The sequence below is a fragment of the Scatophagus argus genome, chromosome 15 (assembly GCF_020382885.2).
Source record: "Scatophagus argus isolate fScaArg1 chromosome 15, fScaArg1.pri, whole genome shotgun sequence".
NCBI classification, from domain to species: Eukaryota; Metazoa; Chordata; class Actinopteri; family Scatophagidae; genus Scatophagus; species Scatophagus argus.
The window spans coordinates 9,039,090-9,059,804 of record NC_058507.1 but is presented as its reverse complement, the minus strand read 5'-3'; the positions used below and the strand labels follow the sequence as shown (position 1 = coordinate 9,059,804).

Sequence of the window (20,715 nt, the reverse complement as noted above, 5' to 3'; positions counted from 1 at the left end):
AAACCAAATTCCAAAAGACGTCATTCAGTGATTACATTGGAGTAGTGAGCAATGCTTCACACTGAAATACAGCCATTTAAAATTATTCCAGTTTTAGCCTAGACATTTTGGCATCTTTCAACCTGCAAATTAGAAATGCATTGCTCTTTTCAGGTTGTTTGATGACTTTTTTCTTGAGAACGTGTAGTTCTGCTCTTTTAGCTTGACCAAGCCCACCATCTTTTGTCTGAGGGTTCGCTCAGTTGTCAGTGAGTCCAAGTTATACGGAGAAGAAAATGAAAAGCTCTTTTATTCTTTCTTATTGCTCTCATCTTTATTTTTCCAACCGCTGTGTGTAGTCATTAAATGACAGACTTCTCTGTCAATGTTTGGAAATGTGTGACACTTTTTTTGCATTATTTTTAGTGGCAGATACACGCAGTGAACATCAATGTGCACAACTCCTTTCCTGTATTCCACATTTATTCCCCAAAATATTTTCTGCTACTGCGCTTTGGAACAGCATATGAAAATGGCTCCTGTCCGACAGGCTAACTGCTTCTAATAAGTGGTTAGCAAAACATTAGAAACACTTCAATGTAATGCTATACATTTCAACAGTATCATAAACTAGAGTTTAAACAAAATCCCTGTCATAAAAGTTCTTTAAAAGTTAAAGAAAGGAGGATTTGTTACAGGGTTGTTGTAGTGGATTATATTAGATATAGATGAGTAGAGTGTTGTTTTCTGATCTGAGAGATTCATAATAATGGAAATTGTCAGGATAAATACAGATCCTCAGTGATATATTTATGAAAGGAACTGACCATCTTTCACACAGCATAGTAGATACTTGCTTCACAGCAATCTCCTTTGCTTTAATCAATTTAAGAACACACATCAAATTTTTTAGAATTAGTGTTTATCTTCCAAATGATAGAAGTGCTCTTCTTTGTTATTTCTCGTTATTTCAGCATTCAGTAGCAGTTGAGGTTGGACAAGGTACAAAGAAGGTTATTTAGGATTTACTCTAGATTGCTGCACATTGTAAATTATGTGAAAACATACATGAGGCCTAGGACACAACTTTAACCCGAGAGATGAAGACCTGTGCTGCTGCGTTCTCAAACTCCTTTGCGTCCATGTTACCACCTGGGCCCCGTGTCTGTGCTCCCGCTATAGCCTGAGCCAGCTTGTATGGAGAGATCTTGGCACTGGCCTCCAGGTAGCGTATGGCCTTCACGTTAGCCTCCAGACAGGAGTTAGCTTTAGTGTTAGCATTAGCACAGCAGTTTGCATCACAACCTTGGGAGGTCTCCAGGGCTTCCTTCAGTGTCCCCAGCACAGCCAGGCACAGTGCCCGAGAGGCAGGCCCTTCATCTGGGCAGCACACTTCAGCATAAAGCTTCTGAGCCTGCCGGATGTAGTCTGAGAAAACTGCACATGTGAGCACACCGTGACGGAAAACATCATAAGGGACGGCCTCATGGTCTTGGCAATGGAGGCGTCGGAGGAGAGGGGCGGAGGTGGAGGCAGGGACTCCACCCTCACTGCACAGGCACTGCAGAGTCTGTGTGTAGAGTCCTCCTCTCACTCCTCCTCCTTCTGTTGGGCTGTCACTGCAGGAGCCGTCAGGGCCTTCAAGGACCTCACCTGGACGTCTACGGGGCCCAGTGAGGTTCAAAAGGTCGTAGGCCACACGTACATTGTTGCTGAAGGCAGATCTGGGTTTAAAATAGGAAATGGGATAAGAGCAAATGGCTAGTTTGTCTGCAGTAAGGGGGACAAGCTTGTGGTTCATTATAGTTTAGGTCAGAGCTTCATTATCACCATCAGTGACACCTAAATAGTGGTCTTCTCTTCACTGTACTATTGCCACAGGAGGTTGTTTGACATGTATATTTCATAAGGCGTATCATTTGCTCATCATCTGATAGTGAAGTCTGAGGGATATGCAGAATAATGGGACTCGTTGTAGCCTTTAAGTTGCATTTATCAATGAATAAAGTCATTCACTTAGGCTCTATTTTATTAAGATGGTGATCTCAGATACAAATATTTACAAATATTTCATAACATGAGCAAATAAGACCAATACTACCTGTATGACTAAATATAAGTATTTGAGAAACTATGTCCAATTGAAATTCAGGTGAACTGACCCTTTAATTTACACACTATTTAAGACTGATGCACCTTTCTAAGATGTTATGCTTTAGAAGTGGGAACAAAAGGTTTATTCGAGACTTATGAACTGTTTTAACCTGCCTAATATTAAGTTATCAGTAAGATCAAATTTTGGGTTGCCAGGTTGGGAAAAATCTCTGTTCACTAATCTCAAACAATAAAGTCATTAAGCATCATTAATGAGGGATCAAGAGTTTCTCATTTTCATGATGAAGGAGGGCAAACACCAACCACAACCTGCAAACTCAAAAGCTGTTCTTCTTAATTCCTTAAATTGTTCTGTAAAGAAGTGATGATTTAATAGCTATTTTAAACCATTATTCACAACTTATAATAATTAGCTTCAAAACACAAGTAAGTATGGATTCTACCAGACCTAAAGGGGTGCCAAGCAATATCCTGATCGCCTAACTGAATTATTTAAATGTCTCGGTTAGCACAGTGAGAAAATAAGTAAGGATTTGATCATAACTTCTATTTTGATAACACTCGCTTCGTTATGAAAAATTTTAGAAATTTGTCCAGACCTCTGGGAGTGATGCGCCAGCCGCAGGTGCCACAGCGCCCGGTTGAGATGCTGTTGCTCCTGCGCGGCTGCGCTCGGGGAGCTGTTGTTGAACTGATCCCCATCGCCGCATCCAGCTGTGCCGGTGTCCGTCACAGAGGCGAGGTGGCAGAAGTGGTCGGCCAGGAACCCGATGGGATCATCTGATCTGGCCTCGACCATCTTAAGGATGGCCCCGCGGATCAGCTCTCCCACCCCAGCCTGCGACAGAAACTCCCTGTCGCTGTCCGACTTGGTGGCCTTGCCCTCGGGCATCCCTGGAGGAGTTGCCCCAGACCGGCGTTTCTCCTTGTCCGCCATTGATGATGACGTCTGTTGTCGCAGCAACAGCAGCGGAAGTGATTTAAGACTGTTCGGCGGAAAGGAAACGGACCGTAACGTCTTTACACGGTTTAAATTAGTGATATCACGAGAAATATCGCAAGAAAAATTATCTAGTAATTTCCAACGGCGGAAACGCCCTAAAACAATAGAGTTATTTTGAAAATCTTGACTCCGTCGGTCTGGTTGCTAGGGACGCTATGTGACGTCTTTACGTCTTTTTTTTTTTTTTTTTTTAGATTTGGATAAAGTATGCAAAAGGAATAGATACAAACATAGATATATGCCTATATAACTTAACCAACTGGAAGTTTTATATGTCTTATGTATAAAGGGCTGTTGCACTTTAAGTTTTACAATACCAGCAATGGCACGTCCATAATGGCTGGGCAACTTTTGAGGTCTGCTCATACTGGTGCAGATACAATGCCTGCCATTCAGTATAGATATACCAAATATTGTCTTAACACAAGGAGTACATTGCCTAAATATAATGCAATCAAAATCTAAATCTGTTAATTAAAAAGATACTATGTCACTATCTTCATCTTCAGCCCGTGTACGTGTGCTGCACACAAGAGAGAGGCTCGTTTGATTAGGCATCCGCTATTGATTTAATGAGACTTTTAAGTGTTTTGGTCTCTCATTACCATGTTTGTTATACGTTGTGTCGTATGCTTACCTTTCGCAACAATGACTATTACCCATTCACACAAATCAAGCATATTTGAACTTGAGAGATGGCTCCATATGAGGAAAAACAGACGAATCAACAACAATATAAACAGTCTCAGACATATTAAGTTCAAACAATATTTAGACTTTTATTGTATATAAATAGCCCATGTCACTCTTTAATAACAACATCCATATTTTTTGTCACATAGCTTCACATAAAATCACATGGATGGCTACAAAAAGGTAGTGACACACCTTACAAAATACAGTGCTTTAAGAAGAAGCCCCTCATTTAATAATAAAAGTCTAGAGCAGAGTACATTGAAACAACAAACACAGCATTTATCAATCAATCAATTTCATTTGTTTGGTTACACACATGGAGCTATTTCTAAGAACTCTGGACTGTAAATCTGTGCTTTGTTTGCATAACACATGGGAAAATACTAAAAATACACGCAACAAGAATAGAACTAAAAACTGCATTTTTAACATAATCAATATGTGGTTGATTCTGAATAAAAAGACAGGATTTTGTCCTGAGAGTCTGCTTTGAAAAATGTTCTTCTGTGTGGCAACTCAGATTGCTGTAGTACAGGACTCTCAGTTGTTATAGCTGACATAACTGCAGGTGTGATATGCAAATGTTGCTGCACCACAACAGGCCAAGACTTGATAAACACCTATGAACTGAAGTGCACCTTCCCCAAATTTCAAGTTGACTCTCTCATGTTGCTTAAATGTTTGTTTCACAGCTTAATCAATGAGGGCCTCTGTTTTTTTTTGTTGTTGTTTTTTTGTTTTGTTTTGTTTTTTAAACAAGGTATCAAATTTATAGTGTATCACATTTGAGCTCTATCTTGGGCTGCAGCGTTGCATTTACAGTCACACTGCATGTGCTTCATTAATAAAGCCATTTGTCAGGGGTATATGGTTCCCATTGACAAGGGCTACTTTTTTCAAAGCAGCCACATTACCGTTGATGCAGGGTGTCTGTGGAAGAAGGAAATTTCTCTGCAGCTTGTGCTCCAGCAGCATGTGGTTCTGAGGAGGAAGGCCGAGGCACGCTCTGCAAAAGCCAAGAAAAGCAGACTGTTGGCGTCCGTCTTTAAAGTCATAATTCTTCTGAGTGCAACCTTTAGGAAAACTGTGTGGTAATGCAATCCAGGTCAAAAAGAAAAGAAGTCTTGTCCATACCTCATGATGTTTTCTATGCAGGCCCTCTGGCGGAAGAAGGCGTTCACGACTGGGGTCCCGGATGGGACGAGGGGGGCCTTGCAGAGGAAGGAGAGCAGTGCTAAGACGCTGTGGAAGGACTGGAAGTCCTCCTCCCCCTGGGGCCGGACAGTTACACGCTGGCAAAGCTCTGTCAGTATCACCAGGTCCAGGATGATTGGGCTGGCTAGTAGAGAGTCCTGTTGCAAAACAGAAACATGAATACAACAAAGCTATATATAGAGAGATGCTAATGATTTAAGATATTTATTAATACACAGAACTCATGAATTATTGTAGGTCCTAGCACATGCAGGTACTGAATCTAGCCTATAGCAGTGTCTTTTTTTAAAAATACTAGTCACCCAGTCAGACATTTTCAAATTCTACTGATAAGGTGATGCATTGTTTCATGTGTTTGTTGTTGGATGCATTTGCTAGGACGTTTCATCTGAAATGCACAAAATATCATGCATGAGGCTTTTGTGTGATTGCAGGATCTTTCAAAACTTATTTTGACAACTTCAAGTCTATTTGTACAAATCTCAGTGAAAACTGTTGCAGTACATCTGCTGCATAGTAACTTTATGTCTATTTAATAAATGCCACTTAATTGATGTCTTATTAAAAAAAAAAAACAGGATTACATTTTGTAATTACATCACCTATACTAATGTAGTTGGACGTACATATCGAGTATGTAAAAATAAAAGAATATAATTTGTGTGTAGGAATACTGTGGTGGGTAGCTATGCCGGCGAAACATGAAAGAATTATGTCAACGACCTGAAGATGTCTCTTTAAATTAGCTCAGAGACTTGTTAAGAGGGATTAACAGCAAACTCTGGCACTCCTGATCCTCCTTCTCCTCCACGACTACAGTCAGTTTAAGAGGAATAGGAGATGTTAGGACAGAAACACTGACCTCACAGGTGTTGTGCAATGCGATAGTATTGGTCCCTCCCATCATTATTTCAGAGGTGTATTCATCCATGGCGCGCTTGCTGTCTCCCACATATGGCACATACTTAATCACCACCTGAAATAAGACAAAGTGACAGTTAATAAGTCTGACCCACCGTTTCCTCTAAACGTCCACACGGACCTCATTATCCTTCTGTGTCCATGTCACTCACACAGTGGTCAGGTTTTTCTTTGGGCTTGTACAATATGGGGTTTGACTGGACCATGTCATCCACCACGTTGCTCTTGGAGATCTCTTTGGAGCGAAACTGCTGCGGAGCCGACAGGTTCTTCCCGTCATTGTTCCCGAGGTGATTGTAGCTGACAATGGAGGTCGGCTGTTGAACGGAGAAGGAGTTTATTAAAATCATCTCTGCTGTATGTTTGCAGTAGTCATTTTCACAACATCTGGTAGGCCAATCACATTGTTGGTCTTCCTGTATCGTCACTATTTTTTACTCTATGTTTAAAGTATTTTCTGGTTGAGTGTTTTTACTTAAATGAGCCAAGTTTCTAAGGATGGAGGGTGTTGTGTGATGTAGGTAAAGACTGTAAAAGCCTCTGGGGTAAATTTGTGATTTTGGACTGTGTGAATAAAGTGCTCTCTCACTTTAATTCCGGTCTTTGATATAAAGCCCTTAAATCATTACTGTTTAAGTACATTTCTTGCATATTCTAACCACAAAGTAGTCCGTCTTCCTTTTGTCTTAGCATCCTTTTTTCCTCACCTTGATACCTGTGCTGACCAGAAAATCCACCAGCACTGACTTGATTTTGGTCTGGCCGGATTTGAAGTCATCTCCTCCAATGAACACCCCTTTCTGCATGGCCAGGTCTATGGCTCCTGGTACAAAAGTGTTCTGAGGGGAACCGTTGATGTAGGCGCAACCCTCCAGTATACTGGCCACTGCAAACAGAGTCGAGGGAGAAACCTCTGCTCCAGCCTAAGGGATGCAGGAAAAAAAAAAGAGATCGTGACTTTTACTCCGTGTATCATTATGTTACACAGAGGACGTAAGCTTGACTCACAAGGCTACATTTAACCTGACACTCATGTAGATCTAAAATTGAGCTGTTTCCTCGAGATCATAAGCCTGCGAACAGACTACTATCGTTGCTGACAGCAGTCAGCAAGCACACTGAAGATTAGAGAATAATCAAATAAAATCCCACGCATGAGGGGCGAAGCATCATTTTCTTCTCCTGTTCTGATATTAAAAGGAATAGCTGCACATTATGGCATTTCATCTACTAATCTTTTCATCATCTATGCTTTATTAATCACCAAATGTGGTGAAGGATTACTGTTTATTCACTTGTTTCACTCATTATGGCACTTGGAGGAAATTAAAGTCAATTCAGCAACTCATGACCACCAGTCACCAACATAATTTAGGTCAGCTTAAGCCTTTTTTATAATGAATCTTCACTGAAACCACCTCAAGCGTTTGTGCCTCTCACCTGGATTGCAGCTAGCAGGTTTTCTGCGTTGTCATTGACCCCTGGTATGATATCACAGAAGCGTTCAGTATTGGCGGTCCACAGAACGATGACTTTGTCCACACCACTCAACTGACGGAAGTCCCTTATGTCAGCTCTGATCTGCTCCATCTGGAAGAACATTTAGTTAGATGTTCAATTACATGTGAAACAACACAACAGTACAACCCAGTCCTCATAAATCCATTGGAAATTTGGCAAAGCATTACCTGCTCTGCCATGGTCCCAGTGAGGACATTGTCAGCCCGGCTCTCTTGGTTTGCAGCAATGAATTCTGGTATATAGATGGATGGTCTGGGTTTCATATGGCTCATGTGCATCCGCAGCTGCTCTTGTAATGACCAGTCTAACACCTGAGCTCTCTCCATTGCATGGCCAAGATCCATTGAGGAGATATCCCAGCCTAAAAACAGTAACACACTTAAAAATGCACAGGATTCTTTGTGAATCTCTTTCTCTTTTTCCAGGAATGAAAGAGCAGAGAATGACAATTTTGAATCATCACAAGTCTGGACAGGAACAGCTCTATAAATAGAGTAATCTTTCCATATGAAATAACAGAGTAGACAGTAATAGCACACCTCCAACCATCTTCACCTTAAGGAGCATATCTGAAGCTGGGGTCAGATTTCCCTGCCCTTAGCTCCCTTGCCCTGTCACGTACACACCTGCATACATTTCTAATTTTCTGTGTCAGAGGTCAGACCTTGAGCAGACTATCTGCAACTGTCCATACCGTCAAAGACAATATCATTAGGGTGCACCATGGGTAGGAGGTCACAGAAGGGCACGTTGACCTCGCCCTCGAGCCCTGATCCCACACTAACAGTGGATGCCTGCAGGAGGGAGCCGAAGTAGTTTGCTTTCTGCGGGAATGTGGGAGATAAAGAAAAGAGAGACAAGCGCTGTGATTTCATTCCCTATTTTTAGTAGCTTCAAAGTTTATTGAAAGTGTATTAAATCTTATGAACCACAGGGAAATGGCTGAAATGGGTATCATGGGACCCAACTCACAGAGGTAAAAAATTTAGACCCATATAAGGGAAAATCCTTAAGACCAGAGTCAGCTAAGCCCTTAACACTCTAATGGACATGTCAGCATAACCAGCTTATAATGAGCCTTGATCACTCTGTCAGGGGACATACAGTGGGCTATCTTTATTAAATAGGACAATTATTAGCTCCCTCATGGCAGCCTCGGGTTTTTACATCCTGTTACAGTCTGGTTAAATAGAGTTCATTCACCTTATTTAACTTTCTTAGCACATAAGGATTCTTCATAAGGAAGAATCATTGTGTTGTTTGCACGTTTTAGCTGCATAAGTTCATTTTCCGTGCCAACCAGCATGTCTGTGCTTTTTCCTCCCTCGATGCAACCAGTGGTTTGCATTAACTTCAGTACGGTATGCAAATCAACTTGTTCCTTCAGGTAGTTAATCCACACTCTTAAATAATAACAGATCTGCTTTCATCCAAGTGGAGTGATTAGATTTTTTTTGTGAGTTAAACATGTCTTTGCAAGTTGTAAAACCGGAAGCTGTCACTCCACTCACCTTCAGTCCAGTCTTCGTTTTCCAGGTAAGCCCCAGCTTGTTGGCCAATACAGCTGCTGTGACTGTAGACCCGTTGTTGCCTCCCCAGCCCACCAGCATCACACCCAGACGGGGTACATGCCTCTCGGTGCGGAACGTCATCTCTGTGGTGCGCGGAGTCACCTGTTCAGCACAAACAAAATGAATGTAAAGACAACACGGGCGCATGAGCGCACCGGAAAATGTAAGAAAAGTTGTGTTACCGTGATGCTGTCCCCCTCTCTGTACACTGATGTGGTCTGGTAGGAGTACTGGGCCGTAATGTGTGCATCTGTGTACACCACATTCGGGCTGTTGATGCGAATGTTCACAGACATGACTGCAGACTCTGCAACGAGACATGACAGAAACAAAAATGATGTCCGACCTCTTTCTCCGCGTGCTGAATTATTTCCTCAACACGTCATCGCTGCCTCGATACTTTGTTAAAATGGAAGCGATTAGTTATCTCTGGTCTTTCAAGCCTCCCCAACTGACGAAAATGTTAACACAACTCTTAGCAGCTAGACAATCTTGGGGAATGTCTGTAAAATAAGTCAGAGACATATAATATATGCTAATAAATAAATGAAGTGCGTATACGAACCAAAATGAGACCCGGAAAGTTCCTCAAAGTGTTCTACTTCACTGTAAGTGACTTGCTGCTTAAAAGAAGGCGGTCCCCGTCTGTAGTTCTGTGCCTGAATGCATGGAAGTTTCCAGAGAAACAACCATGGATATCTCGAGATGCATCGACTGAGGTCGAGTTGACCATCCCTCCCTCGCTTGACGTAATCAGCCCCAGGTGCCAATGAGAGGGCTCCCTTTTTGTTATATAACGCACGAGATTGAGTTGTTACAGGACCGCGTGCTCAAGTGCACAAACTGGCGATGCTGGTGGCCAGTCAGGTTGCTTCAAATTAGACTGATCTGGAAAGGTGTGTGTAGGCGTTTCCAGGGGTTTCCAGGAAAAAAAAAAATCCATTTGTGTTTATTAGATATTTACACAGTCATCAGTCATACTGAACCATGTTAACCATAACGGGAGCAGGAGGAGGAAGTGTGATGACAGCGGACAAGTGTAAAGCACAGCACATACAACATTATCACCCATAAGTAGAATGAAGACAGCATGATCACAGTGATTGCAAGGTGAAAAACACGTTAGGAAGCCCACCATATTTAATTTGTGTGTTGCGTGGGGTCATTTTTTTTTAATTTATTAATTGCAAATGAATTAAGCAGCAACCAGCAATTGTTTTGCTTTAAGAGGAAGAGCAAAACTAAAAAATTGAATTCTCATTTGTATCATTTGTTTTACACCAGCTTTGCACCATTTGTTGCTACATCACCACAGTTGGAGAATGATCTTGGAAGTCATGTTCTTATCAACAAAATGGACCACTGCTTTAGACTTACGTTTCTGCCTTTTATCACACTTTTCTTAAGATTAAGATTCTTTATTGTCATTGTACAGAACATACAACGAAATCCAGGTGCACTCAAGAACCTGCCACAGTTTTAAAGAAAATGCTATAAAATAATAAATAAATAAATGCTCTTATTCACATTTCATTCACACAAACCAGCATTCGTCCTTCACCCAGCCCACATTCATGTTTCTACTATTTCACACTATTGCCGACATATGCAGTTAAGAGTGAGATTAAAAAACAAATTGTTAAATATTACACATAGATATTATTCATAAATTTGAAATTATTGCACATTAGTGGGGTGTACTTTGAGTTTGGAGTTTAACATGGTGATGGCTCTAGGATAAAAACTGCTCAAGAATCTTGTAATGAGTGTTTTAATGAATCTGTAGCGTTTCCTGGAGGGCAACAGTTCATACAGGTGATGAGCAGGGCGGGATGAGTCCTTCAGGATGTTTTGTGTCTTCTGCAGGCAACAGGGGGCGAAGATGTCATCCAGGGCGGTAGCTTTTTTTTTTGTTCTCAGGACATACAGTCACTTTTGTGCTTACTTGACCAGTGCTGTGATGTTTTGTGTCCATGAGAGGTCCTCTGAAATGTATTGCAATACTTCATTTTTTTCTTCTACCTCAAAGTGCAGCACTGTTTTCACAGCCTCTGCAAGTAGGCCATTTATTGTTTACTGTTTATTGTTGTGTTTATTATGTATTATGCTCACTTGAGCATAATACACTGCGTCAGTTGACACTTTGACCTTGCACCCTCGTGGCCTTGCTGTCTAATTTCGCTGTACAGGCAACTGTTCAATGACAATAAATCTTGAATAACTTGAATAATAACTTGAATACCTTGATGTGTGTGTTCAGGAATTTGAAGCTGGACAGCTACATTGGAAAGTCTAGTTATATATAATATAATACTCAGTTAAACAAAGAGATTTTTATCTTTAGTATGCTGTTAGATATTTTTGCCTGAAGGCTTCAGCCAACTGGAGCCTGCACTTAACTGAACCATCAGAGTGACACTAACCAGACAACTGAATTGACAGTGTGGAAAACGACCTCTGCCATTCCTCAGATAAAACACAAAAAATTACCCTGTCACTTTGATGTAGAATTTAATACGGACATATAGAGAGGGAAACAATAAAATATTTGGCATTTTTGCTTGAAAGAAAGAACATTTAATCATTAAAATTGTTACAGATGAATTTTATCTGATCTGAGGCCTAAATGACTTATCGTTTCAGCTGCAGCGTAAGCAATTATTGGAATTAGTTTTAACTAATCTTTTTTTCCTTTATTTTTAATAGACATTTCACAAAATGGACGGCACACTGGTATGATTTTTTTTCCAGTGGAATGTAGACTTCCACTTTGCAACTCAAAAATGCTATAATAACAGAAATGTAACAATTGTTTATGACGTAACTGTGGCTAGATCCATCCGCTCTCTGATTGGACGGCGTCTGTTTACGTAGCAACGGTCCGGAAGATGTCGCTGAGGCCAGTCCTAAAAAACTTCCGCCTTAAGTTGTAAAGAAAACATAGCAGCTAAAAGGCAGTCGACGGTGTAACCAACCAGTTTAAGAAGTCAGACCAAAGGTAGATACAAGTACACATTTGACACGCATATAACGACTCACACACATGTCCTTAAGCAGTTTGTTGATGCGTTTTAGCTCATAAGTAAATGCAAATCTAACTAGCTGGCACGTAAGCTACGCTGTTAACTGCTAGCAGTTCGTTACCATCGATTTGGTCGGCCATAGGCCTCAATTCAGTATCTCTACGGATAGATCACGATAAATATGTCACGATACCCTGTCAGTTGTTATCATGACAATGGATTTGGATCGTCTTTTATTTTAAAAACACACAAACCTTTGTAAAGGGTACAACAGCTAATTTGTTAGCCATGTCCAGTTAGTCGACTAGGTTAGCCTATACCTGGAGCTGACAGCATCCAGTTCGCTAGATAATTTAGCTCGCCAGTTAGCCAGACATCGCGTCAGACAAACCGTAATCTTTCAATATACCATTTATCTCGGATAGGTTATGAATGAACTACGAATACGTTTTTTAAAATGATTTTACCTCGTTGTCGTTATGAATTGAGCTACGCCGTCAGACCTTTCTATGTCAATAATGTGTTCTTACTCTTACAAAGGAACGGAGTCTTGTTCGTAATGGCCGTTTCTGGTTTCCTTAATATTGTCATTATTACTCATTTAATTTAGGTTGCTGTTTGGTCACATTGGCGTTGTTGTCACAAGCAAGGAAACATATAACAGTGCCACTCCTCTCCATGGTATAGAAACAAACAAGCTATCTCTTCTTGCTATGTAATTTCCCAGTTATGGAAATAATAAAGGACTATCTTATCTTATCTTATCTTATCTTATTTTGGTAACCTACCTAGTAGAATATATTTTATAGTAGCTTCAGTATTGGTTGGTATATATTGGTATCACCAAATGTGTTGGCTCATGAGTAATGAGAAAGGTATTAAGATTCTGCGGTATGTTTTGACCATCAGAGAGATGGGAGGCTAATTTTTCACTGTAAAATGTCCTCCTCAGCACATACAGATCCAGCTTGTTTTTCCTCAATCCCAATCCCTAAATTTAGGGTATCTGCTGATATCAGTCAATTTCGCATCTTTATACCTCAGTGTCAGAAGGTCATTGGAATAATTTTTTATGTCAGGCAACATAACAGAAGGGACTGATGTCCCCTAGCAAGCAATCACCCATGACTGAATTAATGTAGATAGATAGATACTTTATTGATCCCGAGGGAAATTCAAGCACCAGTAGCCCATTACAGCAGTGTAGATTAGTCAGAAGTAAGCAAACAAACAACCAAGGCCTAACTGTTAATGGAAAAAATAGAAAAATAGACTAAACATACTAAATAAATAAACTAACATATGCTACATAAAGTACAATAGTGTGCAGAGAAAGCAGGTCGACTAGATTGACTGTGTGTGTAAAACCAGAGACTAAAGAGCCACAGTGTAAACATATGTAAACGGATTGCTACTCAGAAAATGAGTTACAAAGTGCAGGTTAATTGTGCAAAACAATATAAGGTAAGAAAAGGTAACAATATAATGTAATTGATACCTCAAACACATAGTTTATAACAACACTTTAGACATTGTATTTGATGTCGTTCATCATTTCACCTGAACCACTCGTCCAAGTCAGGAGTTGAACTAGTACTGACCAAGAGGATCAGTTCAGAGCATCTCTACTTATAACTGAAAGCGACCTTATTAAAATATTACTGTAATGTGTTTCTGTATAAATTTAGAACATTTATTTCACAATAACAGGTTTTATTAACACCTTGTCAATGTTTTTCATATTTTTTCTATAGGCTCTTGACACTCTGGAGCTTGCTTGGTTTTCAGAGTGTATGTGAGTGTGTGTGTGAGTGTGTGGGTGTATGTGTGAGTGTGTGTGAGCTGTAGTTTCCTCTTCACTTTTTCACCAAGAGCTGCTCCTCCCTGGAGGATGACAATGGAGGAGATGAAGAATGAAGCGGAGACAAACTCCATGGTATCCATGACGCTGTATGCTGTGATGTACCCAGTTTTCAATGAGGTAAAACATCTAATGCTCATAGTGGTCACCTTTAGTAAATTATTTGTCAATATGTCAAATGGCAATATATTTTAGCCCAGTTGTTGCTGAATTGTTTTATTGGTGAAATGTTTGGCTGTTGTAGATTCAGGGACAATGTTTATGGATTCTTAGTTCTTCTTTGAAGAACTTAATTGGTGAGCAATAAACAGATTAAATGCTGTTTGCTTGGTGGTTCAATCAAGGATAGCTAGCACAACGGCCAAGTTAGACTGTTTTTCACAAGTCACATTCTCATCACAGCATTGAACAGTGTTCACACACATTGGTAATTTTCCTCATATTGTAGGGTCGAGAGCCGAATCTGTTGTCGCCCCTGTGTTTTGTTTTTTTTTTATTGTTTCACAGGAAAACAACATGACTGCAGTTTGTAATTCAATTCAGTTCAATTCAATTTATTTATATCGTGCCAAATCACAACAAAACCTGTCTCATGACACTTTCCAGTTAGAGCAGGTAAAGACCAAACTCTTTAATTTGATTTTTGGTACAGAGAGACCCAACAAAACCCCAAGGATTTTCCCGCAAGGGTTCTGAGAGGAGGAAAAACATCTATAAGTTTTAACACAGAAAATCTATGTAATATTAAATCATCCATCTATGCTCAATACATCTTAGCCCGTCATATCTTCAGGTGTCCATACTGCAAGTTATGAACAACTTTTTAAAAAGCAAAAAATGTGAAATTATTAGTAATCTTACCAGCATTGGTCATGAGGAGTAGGTATTAATTATAATAATATATATAATATAATAATTATAATTATCAGCAGATAATGATCCATTTCATGCATCCCTAATTAGTTTTTAAATGCCAGAAGATGACTGCTTTTATGCACACTAAAACTGCTGTGTTTTGTAGTGTGGGGAAGGGAGGAAACAGACAAGGTCAGTGCATAGTAAGTAATATGCCATTAAGACATGAGGACATGAGGCCAGTTTGTCTGTTATTTAGGTATGTTAGTCTCCTGATACTCACACAGAAAACAAAGCAGCATAGATATAAGATTATTTCCCACAATACAGTTTTACATAGTGATACATATTTGTATTAGATGGATAAAAATGTATCAAGGAAAATGAAAAGCGCCCTCATGTGGCGTTCCTCTGAATCGCCTATAGGCGACTGACTTTATAAGGTACCTTAAACATACATCTGATTTTTCTCAGCGTCTGTCTTCACAGAGGATTTAGGTTAAATTTAGTGTGCAGCAGTGTTTGAAACTCCTGGGAGTTCCAGTCTAGATGACACAGCAACAGCCCACATGTCCAGATTTGACTGATGTTTTTTCTCCTTTTTTTCATTAGCTGGAGAGGATCAACCTATCAGCAGCTCAGACGCTCAGAGCAGCTTTCATAAAGGTAGGAAGATGCATGGATCAGATGACCTGTCACATGAGAGAATAACCCACATAATCTTGTGTCATAATATCTTTAAATCTAGGTTGCATATCACTTCCCAAACTTGGTTTCAGTTCTTTCCCCGAGGACACTGTGACAGGAACATGAATACACATTGGCTGTGACTGGGGTAGAATCTGTAACTTTCCAGTTTTAAGATGAGATAACAAAAGGCCACTCCACATGTTGCCTGCTGCAAATTACAGGACATGTAAATTAGTCTAAACTGTAGCACTTACTGCACTGCACCAAAGGAAGTAAACCAATTCCAACAAACACTGCATTTTTCTGCATTTTTTTTTTTTTGTAATGTTGGAGTGGCCAGTGGTTGTACTTCTACATTCAAGGACAACTACTGTTATGACATCTGGGGAATTTATGTTCAAAGCTCCAACCGTTAGTTCTATAGATTATTACAACCTCATACTTTATATTTTTATATTTTTATAGTACACTTACTGCTCCCGTCCTAATTTCGTACCATAAACATGTGAATGTGAGCTGGTATGACAATAAAAATCCTTGAATCCTTGAACATTTTACTCAGCAAAGGATGTGTTGAAAGTTTGAATCACTGTGACATTGCTAAAAAATAGGTCCAGTTAATTAATTGCTGCAACTTGCAATTACTTTTATCCATGTTTCGCACTTTATTTGCTCGTTTTGTCGTTTCAACTATGGAACAAATAGTGAAAGACAGCCATTATAACTTTATATATAATGTCAGAGCTGTTGGTATTCAGACCGGTGGTGGGACTTTGACACCTGATTGTGGTCAGATGAAACTTTGTGTCTTGATCCTCTTTTTTTATTATTTTTTATTGATTGCACTGGAATAATAAAAGCACAGTGGTCAGAGATTACATCTACTGCTGTTGATGAGCAGCAGTGTTCACTGTGAGCACAGATAAAAATATTAATTATTAAGTAGAAGCAGCTTTGTCGTTATCCAAACCAAAGGGAGTTGTTATCGCCTTACTGCTGTTTTACCATAACATTTGTGGGTCATTGTTCACTTGTGTCACTGATTGGTGTATCTATGGCTCCTGCTGCTTCCTGGCTGATATAATTCATGGTTGAATTATTCAGGAGAAACACTTTTGTATATTCACCTGCACTGCTCACAGCAGACATTCAGTGAAGTGTAAGGCTTTGTTCTCTGCAGCTCTGAGCCTCTTCTTATCCGTTATTTTCCTTGTTTTGCTTACCTTTCTTTCTCACCCTGCGCACCTAATTTGACTCCTCTTGTCAGGCGGAGAGGGAGAACCCTGGCCTGACTCAGGACATTATAATGAAGATCTTGGAGAAAAAGAACGTTCAAATCAACTTCACTGAATCCCTACTGCGCATGGCAGCAGATGATGTGGAAGGTGAGATTATGAGATAAAGAAGCACTGAGATAACGTGTTGGACATTGTATTGACTCTGAGATTTTTCCTGCAGAGTTCATGATTGACCGGTCTGAGTCAGAGTTCCAGGAGCTAAATGGGAAGGCCAGAGCTCTGAAACACATCCTCAGCAAAATCCCTGATGAGATCAATGACAGAGTACGCTTCCTACAGACTATCAAGTGAGAGCGATGATAAACACACACACACACACACACACACACACACAAAATTTACACTTAGAGAAACTGTGACTCTAAAACAATCATGAGACAACCATAATTACCATAATTCTCCTTTAACCCACTCAATCATTGCCGAGTTGCTTGACTAGCAGATGAATAGCACAAATTGTGTGATTTGTCTTGACTATAATTTAGCAAAGTTTGTGGTAAAAAATGCGTTACGAGGACAGGATTGGGTTTATCTGTTCAACATAGAACAACATTGCTATGGTTACAGTTAATTTGCCTGGATGAATCAGTGTTTGGCTGCGAAGTAGTGTTCATCGCTAGAGTTTTTCTTTCTCTTGTATGACAGCGACACAGTACAGGGCCTTTCGGTATGTACTGTGCTTATCTAGGCACTTTAGACCCGACTGACCTAACTTAGCTATCCCCTAAAGCAACTACTTTTCTGTGACTGCGGCAACATGCTGGTACTTCTATCACATACCCGGAGAGACTCGCTCTTCACAGCAACGTGCCAGTTTACGTCACATATACAGGTAATCAACAAGGCTGCATTCCTTGGAGGGGAGGGGAGAGGAGGCCAGTAACAAGGTGCAGTTAACCTTACTTGTTCAAGGTGTAATATGCCGCGTTTTCCCAAAAAAAACCCAAAAAAAACAATGTTTAGACTTGTGCCAATGCAGAATCCCCTCATTCATCATATATGACCCACTAGAAGTGTTTTGGTTTTGGTGTTAAAGGCGTTTCTGGGTGTCAGTGATTCTGAAGAAAGACAGTTGATTGTTGAATCCCATTCCCAGGTCAACAAATACTGACACTTTGGAATGGAAACATTGGTATTGGACAATGCGGGACTTGTTGAGACTCAACAATCAACCATCTTTCTCCAGTATTGCTAGCTCAGTCTGTGTAAGTCAGAGCTAAACGTTACACAGTGCAAGATTTTGATTGTATAACCAGGCTGTAGGTTACTTAGGAGAATGCATTCGTGTCTTCTGGATGTAGGTTGATGAGGTACATGATCTGTGCTTTGTGACTGACTGGCCTCTGAGAAAGGGCTGCCATCCAGTCAGCCAATCCTAAGGCCTCAACACAGGTGTTGCAGCAATTAGCGTAGGTATGTGCTGCAGTGTTGGAGGACTCAACTGGGACTATATCATAGTTTGTGTTTGAACTTTGCCTGAATGGCAGTGGATGTGTTTTCTCCAAAAGTTAAAACTGTTTCAGCTTTTCACTTCAGGGCTGCAGCGGCCCTGTAATGGAGCACCACACAATTCTTGTCTCTGTTAGGTGGTGAGATTTGCATGAATAGTAGGGTGGAGAGAAAAGACAATAAATGGTAAACTGACCTTTTACTGCTGAAGAGATAAAAGGGAAGACAATAGGGATAAGATAAGCAACGTTTGGGTGTGTCAGTACTTGTGTTGCATTACTGTACAGAATATATTGAATATTGAGAATATATTGTATTAGAAATACATCCATCATATGTGAGGATAGTTTCAACTGCGTGGTGCCTTGGCCTTATTACAACAGTCAATTCATTGTTGCTGTACAAACATTGCTTGTTGCAAAACCCTCATTTGGTTCTTGGTTTTTGATAGAGACATAGCCAGCGCCATCAAAGAGCTCCTGGACACAGTCAACAGCGTCATTAAGAAGTATCAGTACCAGAATCGCAGAGTGAGTAACACAGACACAAACTACATACCTGTGTGTACGTTTCTCACCTTGTCTTTGTTGATTTAAAAACTATGTCCTCGTGTTTATTTTCTGTTTATAAAGGCCCTGGAGCACCAGAAAAAGGAGTTTGTGAAATACTCCAAAAGTTTCAGCGACACCCTCAAAACATACTTCAAAGACGGAAAGTGAGTGTAACCCTAACCCTAACACCCCATATGATGTTTCAGTTTATCACTGCACTGTTTGCTATGGATGAGTGCTGTCAAAGGTGCTGGGAGAGCTCTGTATCAATGTCTGAAGAGCATTCATGACATGCTTTGAGCAGCACAAACCTCAAAAGCTCCATACTATTGAGGTGAAACCATCCATCCACCCTATTCTCACAAACATAATATCTGAGGGAAGCTTGATGGAACGGGCACAAATTTTGTGATCAGATGTCACTGTGAACTCACAAAAGTTGTTTTTAGCCAAAGCACGAGAATTCATGCATAAATTATGACAGGATTTCATACAAATTTGTATCTTCTGTGCTCCCAAGTTGAACACGTGTGTGAAGTGTCCGTATTTCAGAATCTGAAGCTTCTTTGCAGAAACATCCATATTTGAAGCTTTGTAGTCCCCCACAAGCTGTCAGCATTGAGGTGGTGCCAGATCAGTGCTGAAATTATGTTGCTTTTATCCCTACTGTGACTCTTGTTGTCCGTGCTATTCACTAGAACTCCAGGAAGTCACTTCCAAGAAATAGTTCTACATGTAAAACAAAACCTGAATGTTCTAAGTTTCCAGGATGTAGTTTATATTGCTAATGACAGAGAGCCAATTAACTTTTTGATGTTAGTAAAAGATTTGTTTGTCATCTAATACTTCAACTCCTGCCACATATTTACATAGTATTGTCCTCACTATATCAGAGACATGAGTCAACAAGTAAGACAAACTTGAAGGCATGAATGTCTGCTATCAGCTCGTCAGTTGTTAGCTAAACTTGGGTTAATGAAAGATCAACTGAGTCCCTGTTCTGTTTCCTGCTAATGGTTAAATATTTGCTTGAACAATGTCTACAAGCCTATTCACTGTTCTGTGTTTGTTTTCTCAGTTTATGATTTTCTGTTTCCAGGGCAATAAATGTCTTCATCAGTGCAAATCGGCTCATCCACCAAACCAACCTCATACTGCAGACCTTCAAAACTGTGGCCTAGCCTTCACATACACATTCACACACACGCACACACACACACACACACACACACACACACCCCAACCAACCAACCAACCCCCGTCCTGTGGGGAGCAACTGCTAGAATGGTGGAAGCTTGAAGAGCACCTGACCCATATGTGTAAATTAGAGTTGATTTTAGGGTTGGGGTCGATTTCATTGAAATCAATATTCTAGATTCCAGTTCAAGAGGCTGAAAAGTGCCATTTGTTTTTTCCGATGAGGATTTTCCAGTCTTGAAATGGAACTGAATGGACCCAAAGTCTTGCTTGATTGATTTTATTTGGACAGTTTTAATTTATAACCTTGGTCTTGTTGGGAGTAGGCGAGGTGTTTATCAAAGACTAATTGCCATTTTTCTAATATATTCATTTTGATCATTTTAGCTTTTTCAAACATGGCTACACATCTCAGACCGCATTCAGTAGGGGTGTGTCTCATTCGTCTGTACTGGTTTTCTCTTCTTGGCCCCTATCCGTGTCATTTTGCCATGGTCTGCTGTATGCGCAGGATCTAGCTGCAAGGAGGGGGAGCATTTGAACATTTGAGAGGCAGACTCAGACTTCTTTTCTCTTTATTATCAGAAGACAGAAAGCCAAATGACTTCCAGCACAGTGTGCGCCTTACCAAGACCTGTAACATTCCCTCCTCTCAGTGTAATGAAGTGGAGCCAATCCCTGCTACTCGGGGATGTAGAGAGAGAATTGAAAAGTTCTGTATTTAACTGATACCTGGTTGCAAATGTTCAATAAATAGTTTCCAAATGATG

General features: G+C 40.3%; 3 protein-coding genes across 3 annotated transcripts; 1 reads left to right on the top strand and 2 right to left on the bottom strand.

Annotated features, from left to right (window-relative positions):
* Positions 1–111: 111 nt before the first annotated feature.
* On the bottom strand, positions 112–3,206 carry tpgs1 (tubulin polyglutamylase complex subunit 1). The gene is made up of 2 exons (XM_046413940.1): positions 2,694–3,206; positions 112–1,703 (listed from the first exon to the last, which is right to left on the bottom strand). The coding sequence occupies exons 1-2, from the start codon at positions 3,029–3,031 to the stop codon at positions 1,055–1,057; spliced, it is 987 nt and encodes a 328-aa protein (XP_046269896.1). The 5' UTR covers positions 3,032–3,206; the 3' UTR covers positions 112–1,054.
* A 645-nt stretch (positions 3,207–3,851) lies between these two features.
* Positions 3,852–9,777, bottom strand: LOC124072337 (inositol-3-phosphate synthase 1-B-like). The gene is made up of 11 exons (XM_046413683.1): positions 9,587–9,777; positions 9,204–9,328; positions 8,962–9,123; positions 8,145–8,274; positions 7,618–7,811; positions 7,370–7,519; positions 6,637–6,852; positions 6,082–6,246; positions 5,871–5,984; positions 4,928–5,145; positions 3,852–4,799 (listed from the first exon to the last, which is right to left on the bottom strand). The coding sequence occupies exons 2-11, from the start codon at positions 9,315–9,317 to the stop codon at positions 4,616–4,618; spliced, it is 1,647 nt and encodes a 548-aa protein (XP_046269639.1). The 5' UTR covers positions 9,318–9,328; positions 9,587–9,777; the 3' UTR covers positions 3,852–4,615.
* Positions 9,778–11,861: 2,084 nt separating this feature from the next.
* LOC124072020 (programmed cell death protein 10) lies at positions 11,862–20,713 on the top strand. The gene is made up of 8 exons (XM_046413145.1): positions 11,862–12,019; positions 13,799–14,025; positions 15,373–15,426; positions 16,718–16,835; positions 16,909–17,035; positions 18,649–18,727; positions 18,830–18,912; positions 19,848–20,713. The coding sequence occupies exons 2-8, from the start codon at positions 13,936–13,938 to the stop codon at positions 19,927–19,929; spliced, it is 633 nt and encodes a 210-aa protein (XP_046269101.1). The 5' UTR covers positions 11,862–12,019; positions 13,799–13,935; the 3' UTR covers positions 19,930–20,713.
* The last annotated feature ends 2 nt before the right edge of the window (positions 20,714–20,715 follow it).

What these genes read in the sequence shown, in the direction of transcription:
- LOC124072337 (XM_046413683.1), bottom strand. Translation starts at nt 9,317, where the DNA reads ATGTCTGTGAACATTCGCATCAACAGCCCGAATGTGGTGTACACAGAT. An exon ending in AAACGAAGACTGGACTGAAG is followed by an intron (nt 8,275 to 8,961) that starts GTGAGTGGAGTG and finishes ACATTCCCGCAG; the next exon opens with AAAGCAAACTACTTCGGCTC. An exon ending in TAATGATATTGTCTTTGACG is followed by an intron (nt 7,812 to 8,144) that starts GTATGGACAGTT and finishes TACTGTTTTTAG; the next exon opens with GCTGGGATATCTCCTCAATG.
- tpgs1 (XM_046413940.1), bottom strand. Translation starts at nt 3,031, where the DNA reads ATGGCGGACAAGGAGAAACGCCGGTCTGGGGCAACTCCTCCAGGGATG. An exon ending in CTGGCGCATCACTCCCAGAG is followed by an intron (nt 1,704 to 2,693) that starts GTCTGGACAAAT and finishes TTTTAAACCCAG; the next exon opens with ATCTGCCTTCAGCAACAATG.
- LOC124072020 (XM_046413145.1), top strand. Translation starts at nt 13,936, where the DNA reads ATGACAATGGAGGAGATGAAGAATGAAGCGGAGACAAACTCCATGGTA. An exon ending in GGCAGCAGATGATGTGGAAG is followed by an intron (nt 16,836 to 16,908) that starts GTGAGATTATGA and finishes TTTTTCCTGCAG; the next exon opens with AGTTCATGATTGACCGGTCT. An exon ending in ACATACTTCAAAGACGGAAA is followed by an intron (nt 18,913 to 19,847) that starts GTGAGTGTAACC and finishes TTCTGTTTCCAG; the next exon opens with GGCAATAAATGTCTTCATCA.